Source organism: Microchirus variegatus (assembly GCF_963457635.1).
Source record: "Microchirus variegatus genome assembly, chromosome: 14".
NCBI classification, from domain to species: Eukaryota; Metazoa; Chordata; class Actinopteri; order Pleuronectiformes; family Soleidae; genus Microchirus; species Microchirus variegatus.
The window spans coordinates 2,639,674-2,667,264 of record NC_139815.1 but is presented as its reverse complement, the minus strand read 5'-3'; the positions used below and the strand labels follow the sequence as shown (position 1 = coordinate 2,667,264).

Genomic DNA, 27,591 nt, shown 5'->3' with positions numbered 1-27,591 from the left:
TAAAAAATAAAAATATCATACGTTGGCTACATCAACAAATCTGGTTTTTATCCCGGTTCATCGACCGGCGCCGCCGTTGTGACGCAACAGTTCGATCGACGAGCTTCCAACGGTTCCCACACAGGTCATGACAATACAACAGACTACAACGTATACAGTATATATTATGCACTTGCTGAATTCATTTCTATTGTACAATAGCTGTCCTAACTGTTTTTATATTGGCAAGAAAGATCACCGGTAAAAGCAAAAAACACCAAAGTGACAAGAGTCAAGTCCCAAAAATGTTCTTATCGTCTGTGAATCTGCTGCACACTCACCTCGTCCACAGAGACAACAGGATGTTTACGTTTAAGAGTGTGTCCGTGTCCGCGTCTACGTCCGTCAATCTCACGATTTCATGGTGCAAATTGGAACAACAATGACCAGGATGACGGTGCAGGTCGCTGCAGCGATCAGTGCCCCGATCTTACACACCTTGGCCCTCCTGAACGCCGCCTCCTTCTTCTTGAGCAGCGAGTCGTAGCCGGGCGTGTAGATGTCCTCCATCCAGTACTCCAGGTTGTTTGGGTTCAGGGACTCCTGTGTCTGAAGAAGGAAGAAGGAAGAGGACATGTGGATGAATACAGCTTCTAACACAAAGCAATGTCAGTTTTTGGTGCCAATTCCAATTCCTATCTTAACCCTCAAGCTCAACCCTTAATCTTAACTGGCCCTCAAAACCAAGTGTTGAGGGTTATTTTGTCACTTAGAAATGGGACACCCCTTAAATGCAGATACGTCTTCAGACTGTAGGGGGCAGAATAACGCGAAAGCTGCGTCCAGTCTGTCAACTCCAAAAAAGAAGAAGAAGAAGAACAAATTTACGTCACCATTATTTATTACGATCCGTTTGTCAGTCAAGTTATTAGGTTGTCAGTTAGTTATAAGATGATACTCATACAAATACCACAACCACGGACATATTCAGCTGACAGTTACCACACACCACGGCTTATTGAAAAGTAAACCATAGCAAACGATCGCTTGTCCGCACCGGCCGACTATTGACAAAAGATCGTAAAATAAAAATAAATGTCGCAACAATGACGTCAGTAATCCCTAATATGGGCCTAAACTAAGATAATACAATGGTTTTCATCATTTTTATATCTCTATTAACAAAGAAAATACTTAATTTGTATCGTACTCGCTTCGCTGCTTTCGACGCCATCTTTCTTATGTGAAAACACGCAATGCATTCTGGGTAGCCCTTGCTCCCAAGGGTGGTCTCGGAAAATCTCAATATTGAGGGCGATACAGCCCTTAAACTTGCCCCTCAACTTAATTTTTCTGAGAATCGGGACAGCACTTGCACCAGAGGGAGCGCACATTTTTGAGATTGAGGGTTAAGATTGAGGGTTAGGCAAGGAATTGGAATTCACCCATAGCCATGATTCAATACACTTGCTCATTGGTGTTTATCAGCATGACGTCCTGTATATGGCGGCCAAAAGGTTGGTGTAGTGGTTTGCCCTCTTGCCTTTGCAGAAGAAGATTGGAACAAGGGCCTTTCTGCACTTTGGACTCTGCGTCTTCACTAAAACAACGTGTGTCTGAACACACACGGTCGGTCACCGGGGATCGCTTTATTGCTGTTGGAGGGAATTTTGCCTTAATTAGACGAGGACAGCGGAGAGCAAACAGGAAATGAGAGAAGAGATGAGGAGGAGGCCACACAACAAACGTAGCTGTGAGGAATGAACCCGGAGACGAAGCTATTACGTCTGTAAGCATCTTTAACCCCGAGGCCAACAAGACGCCCGAGGGAGCGCTGTTTCAAACTAAAATTAAGGTTGGACGGGTTTTTTTTTTTTACTGTCAATAAAGTCAATAGTGTGTTCTAAGGGCAGAGAATGGAGAGGCATTCTCCAGATGTGATGGAAACAGAGTTATTGCAAAGTGTATAGCCGCGGAAAAAAAAAATGAACGGACTCTGCAGCTGAGATTGATTTTGTTTTTCCAATCTGCTCCGTAATGGCTTTGCTGAATACAGTGCAGCAGAGGCGTTCTTCATTGTACGGCTTCCAACTTACGACATATTGATATTTTCTCCGACTCCTGCATATAAAAGAGAGCAGAAGCAAGGACAAACTAAAGCCACGCTCCCGTAAGAGAGATTAAACACTGGCTGACTGTCTCAGGAAGCCTTCACACCACTGTGTGCTCCGCTTTATTGAGATGTAGACTGAACTCCAAAGTGATAACACGGTCCATCAATCTTAAAACTGTAAAATTGTTAAGGCTGTTTGCATTCAGCCATTCAGTCGAATTAATTCAACTCCACTTGGTTTTGCTTTTCTATCAGTGATGGTACCGTTTTCTTGGTACCCATTTGACAAATGTATATGAACTCTGACTTTGATCTCTGAATTATAACTTTCTGAATTTGATCTCTGAATTCAGACATTTCTCAGAATTCTGACTTCAATCTCAGAATTTTACTTTAATCTCAGAATATTGACTTTTCTCAGAATTCCAACTTTCTGACTTTAATCTCAGAATTCCAACTTTCTGACTTTAATCTCAGAATTCCAACTTTCTGAATTTATTCTCAGAATTCCAACTTTCTTACTTGAGTCTCACAATTCTGACTTTTTATCTCAGAACTCTGACTTTTCTCAGAATGCCGACTTTCTGACTTCAATCTCAAATTTTTCTTCAATCTCAGAATTTTGACTTTCTTACTTGAGCCTCATAATTCCAACTAATCTCATAATTCTGACTTTAATCTCAGAACTCTGACTTTTCTCAGAATTCCGACTTCAATCTCAGAATTTTACTTTAATCTCAGTTTTGAATTTCTGAATTTTTATCTCAAAATTTCGACTTTCTTACTTGAGCCTCATAATTCCAACTAATCTCATAATTCTGACTTTAATCTAAGAACTCAAATTTTTCTCAGAATTCCTACTTTCTGACTTCAATCTCAGAATTTTACTTTCATCTCAGAATTCCGACTTTTCTCAGGATTCTGACTTTCTTACTTTGATCTCAGAATTCCGACTTTCTGACTTAAATCTCAGCGTTCTGACTTTTTTCAGAATTCCGACTTTTTGACTTTAATATCAGAGTTTGGACTTTTATCAGAATTCCCACTTTCTGAATTTAATCTCAGAGTTCCGACTTTTCTCCATCTCAGAAAGAGGACTTTAATCGTTCTCGGAACGCCCGCATTTCACCCCAAACTTTGGAAACCTCTGCACCGCGGTGTCGTGATTCCCTCCTCTGAGTAAAAACACCAGCGATGTTAACGCGAGTCAGATTTAACAGGAAGTCGTCACATCAATAAAAATCGCTCCGACCAACAATCTTTGTCGCAGTGAGCAGCTTTACTGTCAGCACTGTTAGAACTCTGTTTTTTTGTGTGAACTATATTTAGTTTCCTGCAGTTTGACTTTTAAGCCAACTGTCCTGCCTCTCTCTCTCTCTCTCTCTCTCTCTCTCTCTCTCTCTCTCTCTCTCTCTCTCTCTCTCCTCTGTGTCTCTCACCTCTTCTCTCACTTCCTCCTGACTTTGCGTTTGCCTTCTCTTCCTGTATCATGTGCATCTTTGTGCCATATGGCACTGACTCTCCCACACATTGTCCAGCAACGTTAGATACAGTTCCTTCATCAGTCATTATTATACATTTAAAAAATATAAATTTTATGATCTGAATTCCACATCAACGACTAAAAGGACGGATGTTTGGAAGTGTGTGAAGTTACACAACTGATCAAATAAATGATAAATTATTGTCATTATTATGATGAGGAATGGAACAAAGAGCAGGAGTGATGCCTGTGCTGATGTACTGCTCTAAAAATAGGACCCATCATGTACTGATGTGATTGATGAACATGGTGCTGAACACTCTCTTTTCATGGCACACTTCCCTTCTTCCTCCTCCTCTTCCTCTTCCATGACTAATGACGCTGAGAGAACTCTGCACGTCTGTGTGTGATGGACTGACAACAACAACAACAACAGCAAACAACGCCTCCTTGTTTTATTTAACCGGTCAGCAGAGTGGGAGGTAACGCTTTACACAATAACACGTAAGAGTGTTGTTGTTGATGTTATGATTCATCAAAAACTTGTTTTATATACTTTATTAACCTTAATAAAATGTGTAAGAATATTCATTTTAGGATTTAATGAATGTTAATGTTATAAAAGACTTAATTGGGTTGTGGGGTATTTATGAGCACTAATAGAACACAAATAACATTAATATTCATTAATGAATGTTAATGTTTTAAAAGACTTAATTGGGTTGTGGGGTATTTATGAGCACTAATAGAACACTTGTTAACAATATAATCACAATAGTCATAGGAGTATAAGTGGTAGATTTTAATGCCTTATAAAGATTAATTAACCACTTATTATGCTTTTATTAACAATGCACATTTGCAGCGACCTAATCTTTTAAAAGGGAAAATTGTCTAAATAGTTATAATAATTCATTTATTATGCATTTATTAAGTTATTGTGCTAATAATCCCTTTATTATGCAGTTATTCATTCTAGTAATTCCTTTATTATGCATTTATCAACAGCTAATAATTCACCTTTGTGGCTACTAAATCTTAAAGAAGACCATTGTCTTATTAAGTCTAATAATTATTCAGCATTTATTAACAATTATTAGGTATACTAATTCCTTTATTATACGTTGGTTAACGTTTTTCTTGTATTTATTAAGGTTATTAATGCTGATAATTCCTTTATTATGCTTTTATTAACAGCTAACAATGCCCACACTTCTGATCTTTGTGTTTAGTTATTCGACAGACAACAGAAATCTCTGTAAAGCCGTCTGAGGACTGAAGAACACGTGAAGAAAAGGTCACTGCGCTGCGTCTCAGTCACAGCAGAGATTGTTGTCAGTGAGGAGAATTGATTTGTGCGTCTCTGGTGACTCTGTGGAGACGGTTCAGTGGTGATAGGAGGAGGATAATAGAGGATAAGATTTCACTAAATGGTCTGATAGTTGTTACGATAAGAAGCTGAAAACAGGCTGTAAAAAAGTGTAGGTCAGGTAGTCAGGTTTTAGGGTCTATATCCAGACCAGGCGGGATCAGACTGGACCTGATGGGTCAGGGTCAAGTTTGGTAGAAAAAAAGAATCCAGAAATGATTGTCAGACTCTGAGATTTGTAAAGGTATTTCCTGTTTTGGAAATGTGTTTTCAAAACGTACATTTGTTTTCCAAGTGTAAATTTGTTTCAACTTTTGCAAATTTGTTTAAAAGTACGTCATGTTTTGTAATAATGTTTGCTCATCCAGGCCACTGCAATAACGAGTAAAAAGAAATGCTAACAAGTTTGAAGATGATTGTGCCAAAGCTCTAGGACAAGTTAGTTCAAATACCATTGGTGTGAATTTGCCAAAACCACAAAAAAAATTATCTTTTAGTCCAAGATGGCGGCCTTCCTGTAGGACTCATGGCAATGTCGTCATTGGCTTTTTAGACCGTCCTGACATGATTAACATGTGTACCAACTTTCATTCACGTACAAGAAAGACGGCTATTTTCATTTTCGTTAACCCCTCCCACTTCAAATTTGTTCCGCTTTTTCACCCAGCGGCTTTCACACGTACATTTTCACCAGAATTGGTTCAGTTGCAAAAATCTGTCAGTTTTGAGGTATGTTTAGGCCCTCAAAAACACGATTCCTTCAGTTTCACCTTGTGCTCCAACCCTAATAAGTGTAAATCGTTGGTTCTCAAAGTGCGGCCCGGGGGCCAATGGCGGCCCGCAGAAACATTTCTGGCGGCCCGCAGTGAATTACAGTTGATAGTTTTAATCCAGGAGCTACTAAGCTTGTTAAATGTTTATTGGACATTACTGGATACAGACCAATAAGTGTAAACAAAAATACTGGATATTTACCTGGTTTCTATATGGTGAATTTTAGTGTATTATTGTGTTATAAGCTGGTAATAAGCAGGTAGCTACAGCCCCCAATTACTAGCTATTTACCCAGTAAATATATGGTAACAGAAATGTCTTACTTGGTATTAACCTGTAATTAGAAGGTAAGAACAATGGCCAAAATACTGGGGAATTACCCAGTAAATTATAAAGCGTTAAAATTAAATTACATTATATTAACGATTATATTACTTAACGCTAAACTGTAGAACTGCAATCTGGTCATTAAAATTATGACAAATAGGATTTCTTTTTGTTTTCTTTCCTTTTTTTTTTCTTTGGCGGTCCTCAGTCCACTGCTGGGTTCCTAAATTGGCCCTCGGGTATCAAAACTTTGAGAACCCCTGGTGTAAATTGATAAGTTATTAAATGATGTATTTACGACAGTCAACACAACAACACAGGATTCTGAAACCTTTTCCTCCACGACAACTGAAAATAAACCACGCTGGTTGGATTATGTAAACAGTTATCGTTGTGGTTACAGTTCAACAAAAGTTAATTAAGGAGAACATTAATGGTGAGTCTGAAATTTAATTATGCTCATAAAGTGTGTGTGTGTGTGTGTGCGTTCTTAATATGTTTCCATTCACAAAAAGCTGATTAAGGCGATCAGAGTGTTACTGCACCTGTAGCTCCAGAGCCGTGAACTGCTTTCCCTTCTCTCCTGAGTTGCGCTTGTACTCCTCGATGGTCCACGACGGCTGTCCACGCTTGGCGTCCGACAGCGTGGTGAGTCTCAGGTCCGTGTACAGGTGACTGCCTTTCACGTGGGCCTTGATGGACGGACTGAACGGGTGAGGAGAGAAAATCTGCTCCATCAGCGGCGGGTGGGCGTTTGGAGGCAGGTGAGCCTGAGGCAGCTCGTACTGACGCTCTCTCTCTGCCTGGAAATGGAAAAAAGAGTTTCAGAGAAAGGAGTTTCAGGAAAGTTTCTACTCGTTAACTTCCTTTAACTTTGTGAGCTTCAATTAAGTAGAATTATTTATTTTAAAAAAACATCACACACTTACATTAGCTCTCAGAAAAGGTTCTTATAAGAAGTAGAAAAAAGACTCCAGAAGTCAGGGGCTCTTATTTTGAAAGGAAGCGGTGCTATATAAGATTGGTCATCTCTGAACTTTGTTTTGGGAATTATATAAGATTTGTTTTTAAAAATGTGCATTAGCTTTCCGTAACAATTGTGGAAAAATTGTTTCATATTTTGTAAAAAAAAAATAAAAAAAAACTTTTGTAAATTTGTTTCATATTCTGTAAAAAAAAATCTACTTTTGTAAATTTGTTTCATATTTTGTAAAACAAAATCTACTTTTGTAAATTTGTTTCATATTTTGTACAAAAAAAAAATCTACTTTTGTAAGTGTTTCATATTTGTAATAAAATATATATTTTTTATAAATTAGCATCATATATTGTAAATGACTTGTCTGGAGCTTTGTCTCTCGTCTCTACAGCAGTGAAATGGACAAACAAACCAAATCCTGTGTTTTTGCCTCTTGAAGCTGAAGCTTAAACAGTTTAACGATGCATTTCGAGACTCGTTTCATTTGTAACATCTGCAGCTTCACCATGAGATGTCACTAAATCTTACACAGTGGACATTTAAAGTCTTTGTAAATAACAGAGCTATCAGCTAATCTGTGAGACAAGTAAACGAGGTGAGAGACAGAGCATAAGATGGATCAGCCTTAAATCTTTACGTTCAGACGTTAATATATGGGTGAGTTCCCACGGTGTGATGTTAGTGAGACAAATGGAGGCAGCGTCTTTATTCAGTGTCCTATCAATGTCCTGCTTTGTCCTCTGAACGCCACAGTCATTTGTCGCCTCTGCAGCCGCCGCTCCGTCTTCCATTTGTACATCATCTAATCAGCCGCTCGTCCAACCATCATCCACCCTCTGAAGTTTGCTTTCAAAAGACACGGACAATGTTCAGTAAGCGGGCTGAGAGCCGAGAGCACAGAAATGTCTTTCAGAGGGACAATTAGTCAAAGAGCTTTGTCAGTGGAGCTGCTCCATTTAAATGTGGACAAAAGACTGAGGTCGTTAATCAAATCTGTCCTTTTCTTTTCCGTGAGTGTTTGGAGTGTAAAATCAACAGGGACAGAAAAACACACATCACCTGACCCATGATCGGATTCAGACAAATGTATTGATCTCAGGAGGACGATCAATATGTTACATGTGAGAGGCTCAACTCAACAAACAGAGGTCAGGGGAGGACAGTGAGACACATAAGTTCAATGAATGGACAGACATTTGTGTCTTCTGTAAGTGCACAGTCGTTAAAAATGTCATTTATTTAAACCATTGGATATATGAATCGAGAGGATGTCAATAACGTGATCTGACCAAACACTGCATAGAGATTCCAGTTGCAAGTAACTTTTATTTATTGTTATTTCCTAAATCACTTCATCTGTTTTCTTGATTTTTTTGGTTGTTTGGGCCAGAAAATTTGAGAAAATGTTTGAATATTCCTGATGATGTTTTTAAAATGACTTGTTTTTTTGCCCACAAACCAAAATCTATTTAGTTGTAATTGTAATTTTTTTTTGTTTCACATTTTTCAACTTTTGTAAATTTGTTTCAGGGGTTTCAAATTCAACCATACATATATATATTTGTTTTACTTTTGTAAATAGTTTCCGTATTATGTTTCATATTTTGTAATAAATATATATATATATATATTTTTTTTTCAACGTTTATGAATCTGTCAATCATTTTAAGGTTGTTTGTTTAGCTTTAGTCAAACATAAAAATAATATTTTGAAATGTCTTGTATTTGTCCACAAACCACAATAATATATTTTTTTGTTATATGAAGCAAAGAAACCACAAAATATCCATTTAAGAAGCTGAAAAACATCCAACATTGCATGACTTTCTGTTTCTGTTTCTGTTCTACACTGTGTTATGTTGCTTTTATTTGAGTCCATGTCTATCAGTGTGTAACAGCTGAGTATCTGTGTAATAAACAAACATATTAGTGCTGTAGATGAGCTGAACTGGCCTGGAGTTTATGTGCAAAAATCTATTTGCTGTTGTAAGAAGTTCACGGCGGAGAAAAAGCAATTTACGTTCTTATTTACTCCGATATCCGATATGAAGTGCGCTGCCTTTCACGTGTTAAATGAACGTCCAGGGAGACGCGTGTGCACTAATGTACGACACATGAATTATAATCTACCTCCTCACTGAGCTGCAAACGCAACATGAAGAATAAAACATTCCTGGAGACTTTGGTATTGATCGCAATAATGTGGTGGTACTTTACGTTTCACTGAGTGAGTGAGTGAGTGAGTGAGTGAGTAAGGGAGTGAGTGAGTGAGTGAGTGAGTGAGTGAGTGAGTGATGAGTGAGTGAGTGAGTGATGTGTGTGTCAGTGTGAGTGAGTGATGAGTGTGAGTGAGTGATGAGTGAGTGAGTGATGTGTGTGAGTGAGTGAGTGAGTGAGTGAGTGAGTGAGTGAGTGAGTGAGTGAGTGAGTGAGTGAGTGAGTAAGGGAGTGAGTGAGTGAGTGAGTGATGAGTGAGTGAGTGAGTGAGTGAGTGAGTGAGTGAGTGAGTGAGTAAGGGAGTGAGTGATGTGTGTGTCAGTGTGAGTGAGTGAGTGAGTGAGTGAGTGATGTGTGTGTCAGTGTGAGTGAGTGATGAGTGTGAGTGAGTGATGAGTGAGTGAGTGATGTGTGTGAGTGAGTGAGTGAGTGATGAGTGAGTGATGAGTGAGTGAGTAATGAGTGATGTGTGAGTGAGTGAATGATGTGTGAGTGAGTGAGTGATGTGTGAGTGAGTGAGTGAGTGAGTGATGTGTGTGAGTGAGTGAGTGAGTGAGTGAGTGATGAGTGAGTGAGTGAGTGATGAGTGAGTGAGTGAGTGAGTGATGAGTGAGTGATGTGTGAGTGAGTGAGTGATGTGTGAGTGAGTGAGTGAGTAAGTAATGTGTGTGTCAGTGTGAGTGAGTGAGTGAGTGAGTGAGTGAGTGATGAGTGAGTGAGTGATGAGTGAGTGAGTGAGTGATGTGTGAGTGAGTGAGTGATGTGTGAGTGAGTGAGTGAGTGAGTGAGTGAGTGATGTGTGAGTGTGTGAGTAAGTGATGTGTGTGTCAGTGTGAGTGAGTGAGTGAGTGATGAGTGAGTGAGTGAGTGATGAGTGAGTGAGTGAGTGAGTGAGTGAGTGAGTGATGTGTGAGTGAGTAAGTGATGTGTGTGTCAGTGTGAGTGAGTGAGTGAGTGAGTGAGTGAGTGATGAGTGATTGATGAGTGAGTGAGTGATGAGTGAGTGATGAGTGAGTGAGTGATGTGTGAGTGAGTGAGTGATGTGTGAGTGAGTGAGTGAGTGATGTGTGAGTGAGTGAGTGATGTGTGAGTGTGTGAGTAAGTGATGTGTGTGTCAGTGTGAGTGAGTGAGTGAGTGAGTGAGTGAGTGATGAGTGAGTGAGTGAGTGATGAGTGAGTGAGTGAGTGAGTGAGTACGTGAGTGAGTAAGTGATGTGTGTGTCAGTGTGAGTGAGTGAGTGAGTGAGTGAGTGAGTGAGTGAGTGAGTGATGAGTGAGTGAGTGATGAGTGAGTTAGTGAGTGAATACGTGAGTTTCAGTGTGAGTAAGTGAGTGATGTGTGAGTGAGTGATGAATGAGTGAGTGAGTGATGAGTGAGTGAGTGAGTGTCTCCACAGTCAATGACGGTGACATGAGACAGTGTGTGAGTGTGTGTTTGTGACTCTCAGGTTCACTCTGACTCAGCACTATGTGTGAATTGATGGCTGTGAAGGGAAACTGCTGAGTCATGCAGTCGTTTACCAGAGCAGGACATTCATCATGACTCATGAGGAGGAGCCATCGCTTCATCACACAAAATCACTCACCATTCACGTCACACTGAGCTACGGCGCACGTCGCACACATCGGATTCCAAAACAAGGCCATTTTGGCTGGAAGCTGCACTCTTCAATTTATAGACACTAGATCACCAAGATGCTAAGATGGTGGTTGTTGTTTTTTTTAAGTACACTAAAAACACATTCTCAGATTTTTCAGCACCTTAAAGGATAATATATAACAATAATATGATAATAAATAATATAATAACAAAGGAAGCCTTATGAATGTAAGATTACAAGTGGAGTATACCTCATACTTTATACCTACACCAAAGTTTTTAGTTCATGGGGACACAGGAGCTACTGGTCTACTGCTGCCACGTGTGGTCAGTTTGTGTCATTGAGGTAAATCAGTGCGATGGATTTCAAACACTGAAGTCACAAAATAACACATTTGAACACTGATTTGAACACTGATTTGAGGCAGCACTGGCTCACTAACTCCTGCGAGCTGTGATGTAAAATCGCTGGTTTTCTGCATGGGCTTTGGTTCAGGAGAATTCAGGAGGTTTTACGAACTTCAGTTACCATGTTTTTAAAAAAAAAAAAGCTAACAGGGAAAAAATAAATACATGAATCAGGTGATCAGGTGATCCAAATGTAAATGTAAAATAATTTCACCTCCGTTTTTACATACTGGATCTTTAAGTGGCAGAAATGTGTTCACAGAGGTTGAAGAAACCCTCTGTGTCTCAGGTTGTTTCCTGGTGACGGCTTCTGTCTGTGTGTCAGGGCCTCATACAACCACTCTTCAAAAAAAAAAAGAACCACTCCAAGTCCTTCTTGGCTTTCTTTCCCCCGGCTGCATCGTTATCTCCTCGTCCCCAGAGTCTAATGTTGACAGGTAAGACTGTGTGTGATGTAACTTCTTGGTTCATAAGACTGTGTTGCTGCACAGACACAAACACGTGTTTATCCCCCTGAGCTTCTACTGGTCCCAAAGTGTTTGGGGGGAAATAGAGTGAATCACACAATCAGCTTAATGATCAAGAGACTCAAAGCGACCGTGTCGCATTCCTCTGTCTGTGTTTTCACTTTGCAGATAGAGAGTTTTTGGGGATGAGAAAAAGTTGAAAAAACGGTTTGTTATCATCGTCCACTATGAAGTGGAGTCTGTTTCGCTGCCGTCTTGTCATGATATGTGAATTCTTTCTTTCAGCTTCTCTTTTGTGTCCTCTTTTCTTTACACTTTTTCTTTGGTCTGTTTAAGTGTTTTTTTTTTTTTTTTAAATCTGTTTTAACAAGATTTTTTTCAGGGTGTTTTTATTATGAGATTTTTCTGGGTCTGCTTTTATGAGATGTTTTTGGGGGTCTGTTTATACAGGATTTTTTTCCAGTTCTGTTTTTATGAGATTTTTTTCTGGGTCTGTTTTAAAGGTGAAGTAGGTAGTTTATAGTGCCATCTAGAGGAGAGGCTGAAATTTACAACAAAGAACTGCTCCTCTGCTCACCCCCTCCCTTCCCTGAGCGCTACGGTATCCTCAGCCGGTCAAATGTCGTTGTATTTATAATATTTTTGTCTGGGTCTGATTTAGCGAGATTTTTTGTCTGGGTCTGTTTTCACGAGATTTTGTTTTCTGGGTATTTTTTACAATATTTTGTACCACGGTGCGTGGCGCAGTGGGTAAAGCGGCCGCCCCATGTAGAGGCTTCGGTCCTCAACGCAGGCGGCCCTGGTTCACATCAGGCAGCCCTTTCCTGCATGTCATTCCCTCTCACTCTGCCTCCCCCTTTCCTGTCTATATGTACAGCATAAAAAATTGATTATAGAATGAGTTGCTGATTCATTTATTTCTGCAGTTGTAAAGTTGGAGGACAGAGGAGGTAACTGTGTCTCTCAAGTCCAAACTCTCATCATCTCCTCTTCTCTTCTTTGTTACTAATCCCAGTGTGTTTCTGCCAGCGAGGACACTAAACGGCAAGACCAACCATAAAATGATCATTAAATCAATGAGCCAATAAGATGAGTTAACTCCCTTGTCACAGAGTAGAAAGAAGCACTGAGCGACTTCACAAAACTACAGTTAAACACTACAGCTCATTTGATTTATGTTCACAGTAAATGATTTCCATCATTCAGGGCACTGCGTTGTCATCTCTGGAGCTTTGAGCTGATGAATGGACTGTAACGTGTCCGACTTTACTGTTTGCTTCTTTATAATTAGCTACAAAAACCACAGACTTTCAACAAAACTCACCAAAAGTGAGTCGTGTCGCTCATGTTCAGTGACTGAATACTCTATTACTCTGCTTTCCAATATCCATCCATCACTTGATCCTCCACATGAGGGTTGCACTGACTGACATAGGGAGAAAGGCGGAGTCACACCCCAGACAAATTGCCAGTCCATAGTTTTTGACTTTCTAGATATCACAAACAGTCTAGGATTTACGGAAACGAGAAGTACAGCATGCCAAATCCTGTTAGCGACAACAGGGCGGGAACAACGGTTAATCTGAACATCGAAGACTGAAGTGAAGGTGAACTCCAAGCACATTTCGATGCCGTGAGCTACTCAAGCATGAGCCTTAGTCTTGAGGTCGACGGTAAAAAGACAAACTGCATAGTCATCTCAAAGTCAGAGGTCACGCCAACTTGCTGCTTATGGAACAGAAATGTAGGCATCAAACACGTTTGTTCAATTATCTTGGAGCTTCAGCCACCTCCGATGCCAAATGCACAAAAAAATCAGACAGAGAATAGAGGGTTTTCACCTACGTCAAGTTCGGGGCAGTAACCCGGATGCGCTGCCATATTGGAGGTACTCAGAGGCTCCTCGGAGGTAAAAACTGCGATGGCTAAAACCACAGAAAAGCTCCTCAAAATGTGTTATAGATGAGAAGGCATACAGGGAAGGACTTGGTCCGCAGGAAAGGGCAAGATATTTGGAAATGATACGGTTTATTGGTGGTGCAGATCCAAACGAGTTGGCTCCCTCGTCTTGGATCAGTGACGACCCAGAGAGTCTTCCGTTCATTGCGTACCCCGATATCGTCAACCACCTGGTTTTCTCGCCAAGCCCATACACAGTGGAAGACCTTATAAAGGTTTGGAGGTCATAACCAGATGGTGTGTGGATGGGTGAGGGAGATGCAGTATCAATTTGCTTCTAATGAAGAACTACACTTTCCAGCATGCTTTTGGGACTATTCCCAGTCTGATTGATCCTTACAGAGTGAAATTAGATCGTTCTGATTAGAGAAGGACAAAGGTCCTTTTGACTCGCTAATGAAGTGATTCAGACGTATTTAGAGACCGGAGTCTGATTCTATGAGTTTAGAGGTTTAAAACGAGCTGTCAATCACACACATTGACCAAGGTAAGCCAAAGCTATGGTGCTGCGTAACTGAAGTCGCTGCAGAGTCACAGAGTTGTTATTACACTCCACACAGGGAGCATCGATTTACAGTTTACAGTTGTTTTTGTTCAAAACAAGTTCTTAGTGACATGTAAATAAAATTTAATGGGTTTTAATAATTTGGTACCTGAGAAATCTCAGATGGTGCCAAAATGTGCCAAAGAGAGAACGCCTAGACATCTCTTTACTAAAACCTCCGTCATCTCACTCTGCTTCACTTCAGCAGCATCAGACTTTGCACAGCTCATGAACACATGCTGTTACATGACCTCCATGAGTTTTTACGCTCCTACTGCATATTTTAAAGGTGATATTTGCTTTAAATTGCAATATTTTTTTAGGCGAGAGCTACAGTGAAACTTACGCCTCTGGTGGAAACTCACAAGTGTTATCTTTTTGATACAAAGATAATCCACATAGAGCTTGTAGCTGCAGAGATTTACTTTTAGTTTAGACATGTCATTTTCGAGCAGGGACCAAAAAAGAGGGTCAGGGAAGAAGAGGCTAAGGTCTTTGCATACTGAATGCGTTGCGAAGATGATTGGTCCGCTTACAAAGTGCAGCGTGAAAGTGAACCACACTGTGGTAGAAACCGATGTTGCGTTCACGCGGATCATTTTAGTGCATACTTTGGCCTAAAGATAGAACTAACGGATATTTCCTTTCACCATCAACCATTTAGCTTTGTTGCACTTATTGTTTCACTTGTTGGAAGCCCCTCTCGGTAAAACCCAAGTTGCTCTGGACCCGTCCTTGGATTGAACCGGTAACCCTCCAGTTACAAACTTGTTCGGCCATTATTTCAGAGATTAAACTCATTCACATGTCTACAAAAGGTCGTGCAGAGTTTTGTCATCGCCTTTTCACTGGTTTCCCCCCTATAAGTGGACAGCGTAACTAAAACAAAGACGACGGATCACATTATCCGGCTGCTGAAGACACCGCACAGCCGATGTCAATACCTGTGTCTACTTGTCTATAAAGCTTTAAATAGCTTTAAATAGCCTCACTCCTCCCTGTCTTACATTTAATGTAGCCGTTAAATCATTAAAGTCCTCCACAGCCTTTGTTTTAAATGTTCCTTATGTGTCCCATAAAAGTACCAGGGAGCTTTGTTACTCCTCTAAACTGTGAAACACACTATAGATTAAACAATAAAGACTTCTTGATAAATTAGGGGAAAAACTTTTTTGGATAAAATCTTTTTATCTGGTTTTTAATTTGAAGTAATCCTAACTAGAAGGCGAAATTACAGCTTTTAATCATGTGTTTATTGTGTTTTAATTTTAATTACTTTATTGTCTTTGGGGTTAAAAAATATATATATATATAGAATATTAAATATTCTCACACACAAAAGTCCATAGAGATAAACGTTGTTTTTAGCTCACAGGGACACAGGAGCTGCTGTTCTACTGCTGCCTTATTCTGGAAGTTTGCGTCACTGAGGTGAATCTGAACGAAAGATTTTAAAAGCTGAAATTACACAAAACCGTGTGAGAATTTATTTATAGAGGCAGCAGTGGATCGACAACTCCTGAGTGCTGTGATGTAAAATCACTGATTTTCTCTATGGGATTTGGTGCAGGAGAGTGAACGATTTACAAAGTGACACAAGATGAGTTCCCAGGCAAAAGAAGGCGGTTTAAAGGTGGATTTACAGCAGCGGACGTATTGTTTCGATTTCTGAAACACATTTTCACGTCATTAAAGTTTACACCTGGAAAGCCATTAATAAATATAGACTATCTGCAAACACGTAGTAAATACTGTAAATGCATCCACTACAACGAGCGAGTATCTCATTTCTTACTCTGTAAAATAAAAAAAAAGAAGCAGAGTGAGTGCAGCAACCAGCTTGAATAAATAAATAATGACTCGTTGCAACAACATTTGAATAAAAAACAATAAGAAAAGGTTTGGAAAGAGGTTCTCTCACATTACTTAGGTAATAAAAGCAGCCTTTTTACACCACTGTCTCCACTTAACACAAATTATGTTGCACTCATACATTCCAAGGCTTTGAGAATAAAGCTCAACAACACATTAAACTCAAATTATAAACTAGGGCAAGAATAAAACACATGTGCAGTCCATAATGCTTTGTTTATATCAATTGTAAGTGTTCTCATGTTGCAGTCCATCCTTTTCCCCACATGGGACTTATAATGTATTCACATGAAAAACAAACACTGTGTTTACTCCCTTAACTCCTAACTCAATACGATCACAAATACAATCTCCATCACATGTAAACATTTGTGGATAATTCTGATTTTTTTTAACCTAACCCTAACCTGAACCCTTAACCGTCACAACTTAATGCTTAACCCTATCCTTGACCATCACAAAAAGCCCTTTAAAGCAGACCTAGACCGGAAGTTCCAATTAACGCTGTTTTTTAGTGTGTATCTGCGTCATTACCTTGTTTACGAAGCCCTGAAGGTTCTAAACAAACGGTTCAGCAATTGCTGAGAACGCTGTGTTTTATTGTAATCTCGGGCTCAGCGAGATCTCTGAAAAAACCCGGTTTTCCGGAACAGCAGATCGTCCTTTCTCCGGGCACTAGTCCGGGCACATCCGGTTGCGTACATTGAACCGCAGAAGAAGAATAACGTCCGTTGTGGAGGTGTTTCACGAGCGACAGTGTCTTCTGACTCTGGGTCAAAGTCATAAAAGGGACTGCGGCGGGGAATCGTGACGAAGCTATTTTTAAACATTGTTAAAACAATGTTTTGATAATGAGTAGCAGTGCATCCACCGTTCCAGAGGGGGGAGCTGCGCTTCTGAGAGCAGGTGTTCTGAATATTTTACTTCCGGGTACTGGCCAATCACAAGACAGTTGGGAAGACGGGGTGAGAGTTGAGTCTGAAATATCGTGGCTGGGGAACAGCGTCAAGAAAAGAGGATTTCTATCGGCTTGTTTACAGCAAATAGGAGTTTTTTTTACCATAAAAATAAGGTAATGTATGTAAGTAGACCTCCATAACTAACATATATGTGCAACAGGACCACTCTATGTGAGCTTTAAAGTTGTGAGGGGCAGACAAAATGTCTTCACTCCCTATGGTTTATACAGGGACCCACAAACAACAATAGAGTGAATTATTCAGTACTAGCTTCAATCAAGTGTCTTATTTTGTCATTTTGCCCTTTAAACGGCAAGTTATGGAGGAAAACATATTGGCAGGTACTGATGAGGTAAATGTTTGAGTATTAGAGCTGAACAATTTGTGAAAAAGATCGAACGTTGTTGTGTTTGAACTGAAACTGAAACAGTCCATTACCCTCAATATAAATACTTAATTCTATACATTTAAAGACTGTAAGAATGTTGAAAGTGCACTAATCAAAGAGAATATAAAACTTAGTCTCGTCATTTTTAGATATTTTAATGCAGAAATGTTACATATCTGTCTATAAATGAGTGTTTATCGCAAAACTGTCCAAAGTTTTGTTTGACAGGCTTCATCTTTGACAGGTGACTCAGTCAAAAAGTATAAAAGCAGAGCTTTTCGAAGGCCCGCTCTTTTAAAAAAGACTTTTAAACTTTAAAAACAAGCTTTTAGTTGAACGAGGGATTTACATAATGTCTGTTTTATGTATTGCATTACTGTTCTGTATATTGGTTAATTGTTGTCATTATTGTATTCTATTTTTATTGTAAAATGTTAAATCTGTGAATGGTGATACATAAATAAAATGTACTTAAGGACAGTGTGTGCACATTGGACAAAAATGCAACAGATATAGCTTTCTGATTTCGTCGAGAGGTTCCTCTCACCCACTTATTTGCCCTTTTTCCTGCATTAACATGGTCCAACCTGGTGTTTGCTCCGTTCACTCCCTCCTGACCTTCATGGTCCTCTCACACACACCGTTTCCCCATGAGTCTCTTCACGGTTTGCACACCGAACCACCTCCCGCTCCTCCACCTGCCAGATTGTCATTTGTGATTCCGTCTCAGCTTTCCCACCATCTGTTACCTTCCTGAATCGCAGCCTGTTTTGTGCGCACACGTGTCTTTTCGAACTCTTGACCTTCTGAACCAACCCTTCGCTCGCTGCGTCTGGACGAGTCTGCCCCAGTCTCAAACCGTCTGCCTCGTTTTGCACTTTGCCAGATTTCGACTACGGGGTCAAAATCGCGCGTCTGGGACCAAGTCCGCGTTTGCCGAACCATTAAAAGCTGGTTCCACTGGATGAGAAACACATTGGCAGAGGTGGTTTTGCTCTGTTAAATATACATAATTCTCAAGGACAATCCGAATCCGACAGTTTTATGGCCCCTGGTATTAACCTCTGTCCTCAGTGATCAAATCATAAGTGTATAGACCTAAGTCTGACTGTTCACACCTGGCATTAAAACACATCCGTGATGTGTCTCCTGTGACCACATGAGCTCATAACTGGCCTCTGTCTCCCTTTATTCAAATACACACTGACATCATGTCTGTTCCTAAGAACAAAATGAAGTTTTTAAAGAGCCTGAATGTACAGATGTGTCTGATGTCAGAGTCTTTGTGTGTGGGTATGTGTCTTTGTGTGTGTGAGTCAGCGTGAAGAACAGAGGGAGTAAGAAAACGAGTCAGGAGGAGCTGCCTGAATCAAAGCTTTACTCACACAAAATAAGGGGGGGTCACACGGTGGAGGAGTGGCGAGCACTGTTGCCTGACAACAAAAAGACCTGGGTTCATGATCTGACTCTGGTTTCCTCACATAGTCCACTCAAAACATGACAGTTTTTACCATTCACCCACCTTGCCATCAGGCAGTCTTTTCCTACTGGGAAGTAGCAAAGTTCGTAAATGAGGTCATTCTCCTGCACCAAAGTCAATCGAGATAATCTAAAAAATAGGTTTTGGGCAACTGGAACCAATCAGAAACCCCTCGCACTAGGAGCAGCTTTAACACCATGGCGACAGAGAGCTGGGGCCACGCGGTTGGCGTAGTGGTTTGCACTCTCGCTTTTGCAGCAAGAAGACCTGGAGTTTGCATGTTCTCCCCGCGTGTGCGTGAGTATTCTCCGGGTTCTCCGGCTTCCTCCCACAGTCCAAAAACATGCAGATGTGGGGATTAGGTGAATTGGTCACTCTAAATTGACCGTAGGTGTGAGAGTGTGATTGAGTGGTTGTTTCTCTCTATGTGTGGCCCTGCGATGGACTGGCGAACTGCCCAGGGTGTACCCCCGCCTATCGCTCTATGTCAGCTGAGATAGGCACAGCACCCCCCCCCCCCCACCCGTGACCCTCCGGTGGAGGATATAGCGGTAGATAATGGATGGATGAATGGCGACAGAGAGGTGACATCGAGCACGGAGTGTCTCCATCCTGGGCCTGGTGACCCACTGCCCTGCGTGTTTAAGATGTTTCTTTGCCGGATGTTCAGCTCATCAGCAAACACTGCAGAAGCCTGATAACATCTCATTTGTTTGAATCAGGTGTGTTGGAACAAGGAAACTAAAACATGCACAGCAGAGGATTGACAAACACTAATCTAGAAGCTTTTGTATATATATCCAATATGGCGGCCACCAAAGAGCAGCTGTCTTTTGTTTCCAATTAAGTGACTTGCTCCACTGAGCTCCTCCGGGCTAAAATCGTTAGACTCCAACAAGCATGTTTGTTTGTGTCTGATTGGTTCTAAGTTCATCCAAAAGCATACATTTTCATCTATGTTGATCAGGCGTCTTGAAAGTGCGAGTTGACTACACCCTGTCCACACGTACTCAATCTCAAATTTTGAGATTTCAGTGTTTGAAATCCTTCTCTCAGATTGACACAAAGTTACTAAAGACCAGCAGCTCCTGTGTCCCTGTGAGCTAAAAAACACTCATTTACATATTCAGAGCTTTAATTAGTATCTTTGTAGAAGCAGCAATTATCGCCTGAGTCGTCTTGATTAACTCGCTGAAAGGTTTGCATCTGCCGGTCGACTTGTGTCCTTCTGTTGAGCAGATCCTCTGGAGCTTCATTACAATGGATGGTGAAGTGTCTCTGAGGCCAAAGACTTCACGCTGTTTAATTTTGTGTAAATAAGCAGAAAAGGTGATCACATTTCCTTGGTGGATGATATGTGATGTGAGTCTCTTGCAGACACACTTCATGTGTTTCTAAGGACAAAACAGACACTATAAGTATTGAATTCAGGCGTTGGTCTCTAGACACTTTATCTCCAATGAAGGACAATCTTAACGCTTCATCATACCAAGACATTTTGGACAATGCTATGCTTCCAACTTTGTGTCAACAGTTTAACGAAGGTCCTTTTCTATTGCAACATGACTGTGTCCCGGTGCAAAAGCAAGGACTATAAAGACAAGACCTTGACTGACCCACACAGAGCACTGACCTCAACGACATCGAGCACCTTTGGGATGAACTGGAACAGAGATTCAACATAATTCCCACTTGTTCGCCCAAGAGTACGCAAAGTGGAGGTACGTGAAGACAAAAAAACAAACAAACAAAAAGCCAAACATGATTTTGCAAACAGCCTGATTACATTTTGAAACTGGTATATTAGACAAACAGTCAGATTCCCAATTTCAGCCAAACATTGCAGTAGATTTCTTTTAAAAAGAAGGAGTAGGGGGTAAATGGCTGGAGATCAAGTGTCTGATGGGGTACGGGACTGTGAAAAGTTTGGGGGCCACTGCTCTTGAGGAAAGTCTTCCCATAAGTTTGGAAGCTGTTATAGCTGCAGAAGTGGGACCGGCTCTTTTAGCTATATAGTGCACAGCCCTGACAGAATTTATATTTGGCCTGAGTCCTGGATTTAGCCCAGATCCTCAGCAGACTTTTCCTCGAGTTTGTTAAACTGAGTAAAACCTGCTCCAGAATTTATGGCTGACAGTTCCAGAACAACAATCACCTGAAGCAAACAGTGGCGACATCGCTGAAGAGATTTCTGTTCAATCCAAACTTGTTCCATTTCCAAATGAAGGAGGCCACTGTGCTCCTGAGAACACTCAGACAATATTAATGGTTTTATACCTTTGCCCTGATCTATGACTCGACACAATTTCCGCCTGAAGGTCTACAGAGAGTTCCCTGGACTTCATGACTTGGTTTTCACCAACACACTCAGTGACTTATGGGAAATGACTGGTTTTATATGGAGCAGCAGAAACAGCGTTTCCCAAACAAACACATTTGTACGGTAAGATAACTTAGCATTATAAACGCGTGCACAGCATCGCTGTCGCTGCCTCCAGCTTGTTTACGCGTTACACAACACTTTAATGACACATTATGTGCAATTACAGAGTCGCTTTCTCGTGCTATCATCAAAAATGTAATTACTTTCATACGCTACTCCGTTTACCCGTCACTCAGGCTCTGTTGAGACTGAACTCCGCGTGTAACCCTCATTCATGTTGTCACCGTACTCACCGGTGAATTACTTCTGTGGAAAACACGGCCCATGATGAAGTGAACCACGTGTGTCCCGTGTTTCAGGGAACGTGCAATAAACTACACCGCGACCTTGAATGGAATTCAGCCGTTCATTTATTATTTACAACACTGCTTTTCCTACTGTTGTCATGCATCAAAGTGTCTGCTATGAAAATGTCTTTATACACAGTAGGGTATAAAGACATTTGTCTTGACTGTACAGTTTACAGGAAGTGGATTGAAGAATCGGAATCGAATTGTGAGGTACCTAAAGATTTCCACAGCTGTAGTTTACCACATTATATGTTGATGGATATGTTAATAAAGAAGAACTATACAGTAACTGGTGGACTTGCCCCCTGCTGGTTATTAAATATATTCTTACTTCCTGATTGGCGCAGCTTTTTGCTAACGTTTGGCTAACTTTCTGTCTGTTTCCCTCCCTACATTTACTGTCTGAGCCCTGACACCTGAGCTAACAGCCTAGCTAGCTAGCTCTCAGAATATAGAGCTATTGTAAGGTGAAGTAAGTAGTTTATAGTGCCATCTAGAGGAGAGGCTGAAATTTACAACAAAGAACTGCTCCTCTGCTCACCCCCTCCCTTCCCTGAGCGCTACGGTTTCCTCAGCTGGTCAAATGTCGTCCTTGTCGTCTTTCTCTCTGTCAGCAGATGAGGTTCGTGAGGCGAGGGAGAGGGCGGAGCTACCGCGGCCGTAGCAGACGAAGCGGAGAGAGAGGAGGCGGGACTTCCGCTACAAGTAAAGAGACGCTTGATTTGTTCTCTCGCGTTTGTCCTTACAGGCTCCGGTAGAAACATGGCGTCTCGCTGCTAACAGTGGCTATGCAACCGCGGCCCGCGACCATGTTATTTTACATGACTTTTTGAAACAAAAACTATTATACAGCGACTAGACAATGCAGGAGCACATAATATGTATAAAAAAGTGGATTTTGGGTTATATAAACCCATAAATACTACACATTGTCCCTTTAACTGAAGGATTTCACTGTTACATAATTTAACAAACTGCAGCCATGAAGCTAAAGTTGTGAAATGTCACTGAGCTGGAACACAGTTGTAAACAGAGGAGTGAACGTTTAGCAGCTACAGAGGCTTCGTGGGTCCACTTTACTCTGGTCTCTAGTGAATTAATGGTCTTTAGTGAGTTAATTACAACCATGAACTAACACACTAAGAGCGAGACATAACATGAGACATGAGCAACAAGCCATGACAAAGACACGTGTAAAGTTCTAGGAAGCCAGGTTTCTGGATTTAGTAGTTATTAAAGTCATATTTCTGTCTCCACTAATCTTACACAAGGTCGCGCTGGACTAATCTCAGTGGCTGTGACATTTTATGACATTTACACTGAAACAAATTGAGCCACACAACGTTCACAACCTCACAGACTGATTGTCGACTAACTGCCTGCACTGACTGGACAAACTCTACCTCCGGTCTCCAATCACAAGTTGCTGTCAGATTTGCTCTGAAATTCAAACATTCACCTGAGATTGAACCGAGGTGATAAATCCACAAAAGTTGCTCTGGACATTGTTTGCAAAATTCTCCTGCCAGCTCTAAATCAAATCTCGATATAATGCCAGTGCGAGCTCATGTGAAATATGTCACACCATGACATGTCAGGTGTGAACGTTGCTGCAGTTCATACCATTCATACCATCTTGAGGCAAGATAATCAATAACACAACACAATGAAGATATCTAAACTAAACTGACTCCATTTATTTTAAGGATAAGGAAGGAAATGTGAGCGATTTCTTTACATTATGGTAATTACCAAGGTTTTCTCACACTGTCACGCATCAACCTCGCCTCTGATATACAGTAACTAATGACTCAACCAGTATAATAATAAGCTGCTCTGCTTGACTTCTATGCTGGCATAGGGTCACTTAGAAATGTCCTTATTTTTTGAAGGAAAAGCACTTTTCTTCAATGAATATAACATTAAATGAATCAGAAATACGCTCTATACATTGTTAATATTCTAGATGCAGACGTCTGCTTTTAAATGGAATATGTACATAGGTGTATAGAGGCCCATTTCCAGTGTTCTAATGGTACATTGTGTTTGCTAATCGTGTTAGAAGGCGATTGGATGATTAGAAAACCCTTGTGCAATGATGTTAGCACAGCTGAAAACACTTTTGCTGGTTCTTTGACAAAAGGGCAAAATTATTATTTTGAATAAAAATCATTATTTCTGATCCTGTCAATGTGTTGACTATATTTTCTATTCATTTTGCAACTCTTTTGACGAATAAAAGTGTGACGTTTAATGGAAAACACAAAAAAATTGTATAGGTGACCCCAAACTTTTGAACGGTAGTGTATCTGTACATAAGCAAAAGTATTCCTGATATATCGGCATAAAGGATATCAGCGAAAAGTCCAATTAAAGTTACACACTACAGCTTCAAAGGTTACCAAACCCAAACAAGAACAAGGTAAAAATAGATAGAGAATCAAATGGTGACTTAATATGTCGCTGTTTTTTTATAAGTGGAAATTCCCCGCTCAAGAAAACACTGACGATCACAAAGTCATTATAGTAAGAGTGGAAGTGATGGACAATGACACTTGTTATGTGAAGGTTGTTTGTGCTGTTCTCTGCTGATGGGATTAGAAACACAATGAAAATTAAAAGTCACCACAAGCTTTGTTATTGTTGTTGTTGTTTTTACGTCTGGCAAATCCTCTGCTTATTGGCATTTGGATTGGAACGATGTGGCAGAAAGATGATTGTATATAATTATGAGTTTAACTCATACAACACATGTATGTAACGATGAAGGACGTCTAGAATAAACATGGTGTAAAAGACACTTTTCACAGCATGAAATGATAGGACCAACTGTAGAGCTGCAACTAACGATTATTTTCGTAATCGATTAATCTGTCGATTATTTTCTCGATTAATCGATGAATCGTTTGGTTCATAAAATGTCAGAAAATGTAAAAAAAACGTTGATCAGTGTTTGTCAAAGCTGGAAATGATGATGTTCTCGAAAGTCTTGTTTTGTCCACAAACCAAAATTATGCAGTTTTAATGATTTCTTTGTTATGTGGAGCAAAGAAACCAAGAAAATATTCACATTTAAGAAGCTAAAACCATCAGAAATGTTGTGAAAAAAACTTCAAACCGATTATCGATTATCAAAATAGTTTGCGATTAATTTAGTAATCGATTAATAATCGATTAATCGATTAATCGTTTCAGCTCTCAACTGAGGTTTGACCAGTAACATTAATTATGGCTCCACCCCAGGTTTGAGAGTTCAAGTGCAGAGGTCACACTAAATACCGTTATCGTATCGTAAAAGCATCTTTTTGCAGTGATAAAATAACACTCACAGAGTAAATTAAACACTAAGTTTGATTCAAATACACTTGATTCAAAGAGCGTATGCAACTCTTTTACGGTTGAAACTAACAATTCATTTCATAATCGAATAATCTGTGGAGTATTTCTTTGATTAATAGAGTGCTTGTTCGGTCCAAAAACATGTCTGAAAATGAAATGATTATTGTCTTGTTTTTGTCCACGAACCAAAATGATTACGTTTTAATGCTTTCTTTGTTAATATGGAGCAAAGAAACCAGGAAATATTCACATTTAAGAAGCTGGAAAATCAAAGAACGCTGATGAATTGATGAACAACATAGTTAATGGTTAATTTACTAAAGGATTAATTATCCATTGATCAAATATTCGTTGCAGCACTAAACTCTTTCAGTGTTAAAATACAACAAAAAGAGTTCAATTTAACAGAATTCCATGTGTTAAATTTACCTCAACGATGCCAAATCTTTATTCTGGAGCTTTTCAAATACGGTGAATTTGCCTCCGATCTGATAAAAACGCTTGTGAAAAGAGTGAGTTTGTCTGTGCTCGTCTGACGAGACAAAGATGAAACTCAACCAGCAACGATCCATCCTGCCTACTGCAGCTTTAATGCACCAGGTCTTTCTCTCTAAAAGTCAAAGAACGAGGGCAGATCCTGTGTGAAGGACTCGTGCTGCGACTTCCCGGCTCGGTAATTAAACGCTGTATTCGCCCTCGACACAAAGTGGGAAGACGACTTCCTGCTCTCACTTACAGCCTCCGTCTCTCTCTGTATAAACACTTATGTATATTTGATGTCTCTTTTATGTGCTGTACCGCGTCTGCTCTCTTTAATTATTCCATTTAGCAAATCTGTGCTTCACGTTCTATTTATGCCGCGTTCACTCTGTGTCTCGTTTGAGAGCGGATTTAAAAATAAAAAAAAATAAAAACTCGTCTCTACCTCTTTGGCTTTCCGGTGTCGGTCCTTGCCGTCCCTGTCCTTGTCCTTGCCCTCGTCTCCAGGGTGACAGGAGTAGGACACTGTCCTCCAGTCCCGCGGGGAGTTGGTGATGCTGGCGACCTTTGACTCTGTGGCGCTGTTCTCCTCGTTGAGGGAGCGGTTGGACCTCCTGGTGAGCAGACTCTTCTTCAGAGCTTTCACCCTGAGGCTGTCACCGTTACTCCCGTCCGAGCAGCACCACTCCCCCGTGAGCCCGTTCTCCGCTTTGACGTTGCGGCCGGTGGTGTGACACTGGAAGGTGTGAGGTGAGAGCGTGGCGTCCAGATGTGTTGGCTGGTGGGTGTGCGGCTTGTCAGGGGTGGCCGACGCCGTCTCCCTGTGCCGTCCGTTGCCCTCCGGCTCCTGGATCTTCTCGTCCAGCTTGTTGAGTTTGGAGAGCACCTGTGAGATCTCACTGCGAACGCCCGACAGAGACTCCAGCTTCTTCTCAATCTCCCCGATCCGCATCACCAGCTTACACACGCTGGACTTGAGCTCGTCGTCTGTGTTCTCCAGAGAATGGAAGAGGCGGTCCAGCTTGGACTTGGCCAGTTTGACGGTGTTGCGCTCGGGGGAGCTGTCGCCCTCCGACTTGAGCGTGACCTGAGACAGGGACCCGTTGCTGTTGTAACAGGACGACTGGACGACGCCCAGAGAGTCGCAGACACTCATGTCGTCCAGGAAACGAAAGATGTCGCTGATGTCGTCGCTGATGAGCTCGGAGTCTTCGTCGGACTGTTTGAAGGTTCGTCTTTCTCGTACGTCACCGTATTTAACCGGGTGATCCTTGACTTTCTTCTGCTCGGCCTGCTCTGTTTGAGTCCCAATGCTGGAGGAGATGTCTCCTCCCTGAAAGGACGGACTGTTAATGCTTTTGTCCCTGAACCGTTTGGCTGCTTCTCTCTTGTCCAGACCCACAGGTCCACTTGCTGCTAGAGTCACGTCCTTGCTTTTTATTCCATTCTGCTTCTTGGCAAACCCAGAAGGAGAAGCTCCCACCTTCTCCTTTGGGCTCTGAAAATGCTGCTCGTTGTCCTGGCTGATGATGCTCATGGTGCGATGGTGGTTGTCTTTGAGCGGTTTGCTGTTCAGGAACGACCTCTCAAAGTCCGGCGGCCCCTCCTCCATGTTGAGACTGAGGCTCTTCACTGGCCACGACGGCTGCTTCCCCGCTTTGTTGATGTGCTTCCTGCTGCTCACGCACTCAGAGACGGTGGTCGGACCGAAGTACGTGGACGCCTGTAAGTCGTCCAGGCTCTCGTGCTTCACCCTCCGTCGGTCCTGAAGTGGGGAGTTTAGTGGCGGCTCAAAGTAGGGGTTACTGTAAGGCAGTTCAAAGCTGTGGTTGAAGAAGGTGGCGGGCTTGTGCAGCTCCCTCCTGTGGTAGCTCTCCGCAGGCGCAGCCTTACTACCCTGTTTGGTGTCATTGGTGACGACCTGCGACAGAAACAACAACAACAAACCACTGAGTTGTTGAAATATAGGAAATAAATATAGGATTTATTTATGCGTTTGAATAAAATGCAGATGGAGTCGAGCATGTTAAAGGTGCATTATGTAATAAATCTAAAGCAACTGGCCATAAAATCCTCCTAATATGTCACATTGACTCATGAATAATGTTCATATAACAAACT

The 27,591-nt window shown here is 41.1% G+C and overlaps 1 protein-coding gene across 1 annotated transcript in view; it reads right to left on the bottom strand.

Annotated features, from left to right (window-relative positions):
* Positions 1–390: 390 nt before the first annotated feature.
* The window catches only part of minar1 (membrane integral NOTCH2 associated receptor 1), a gene marked incomplete at both ends in the record, with an annotated part of 29,782 nt that continues 2,581 nt past the window's right edge, over positions 391–27,591 (bottom strand). The window contains 3 exons of the mRNA XM_083900977.1: positions 391–588; positions 6,591–6,848; positions 25,916–27,391. Coding sequence (XP_083757103.1) covers positions 391–588; positions 6,591–6,848; positions 25,916–27,391 — 1,932 coding nt within the window. The remainder of the gene's footprint in view (positions 589–6,590; positions 6,849–25,915; positions 27,392–27,591) is intronic.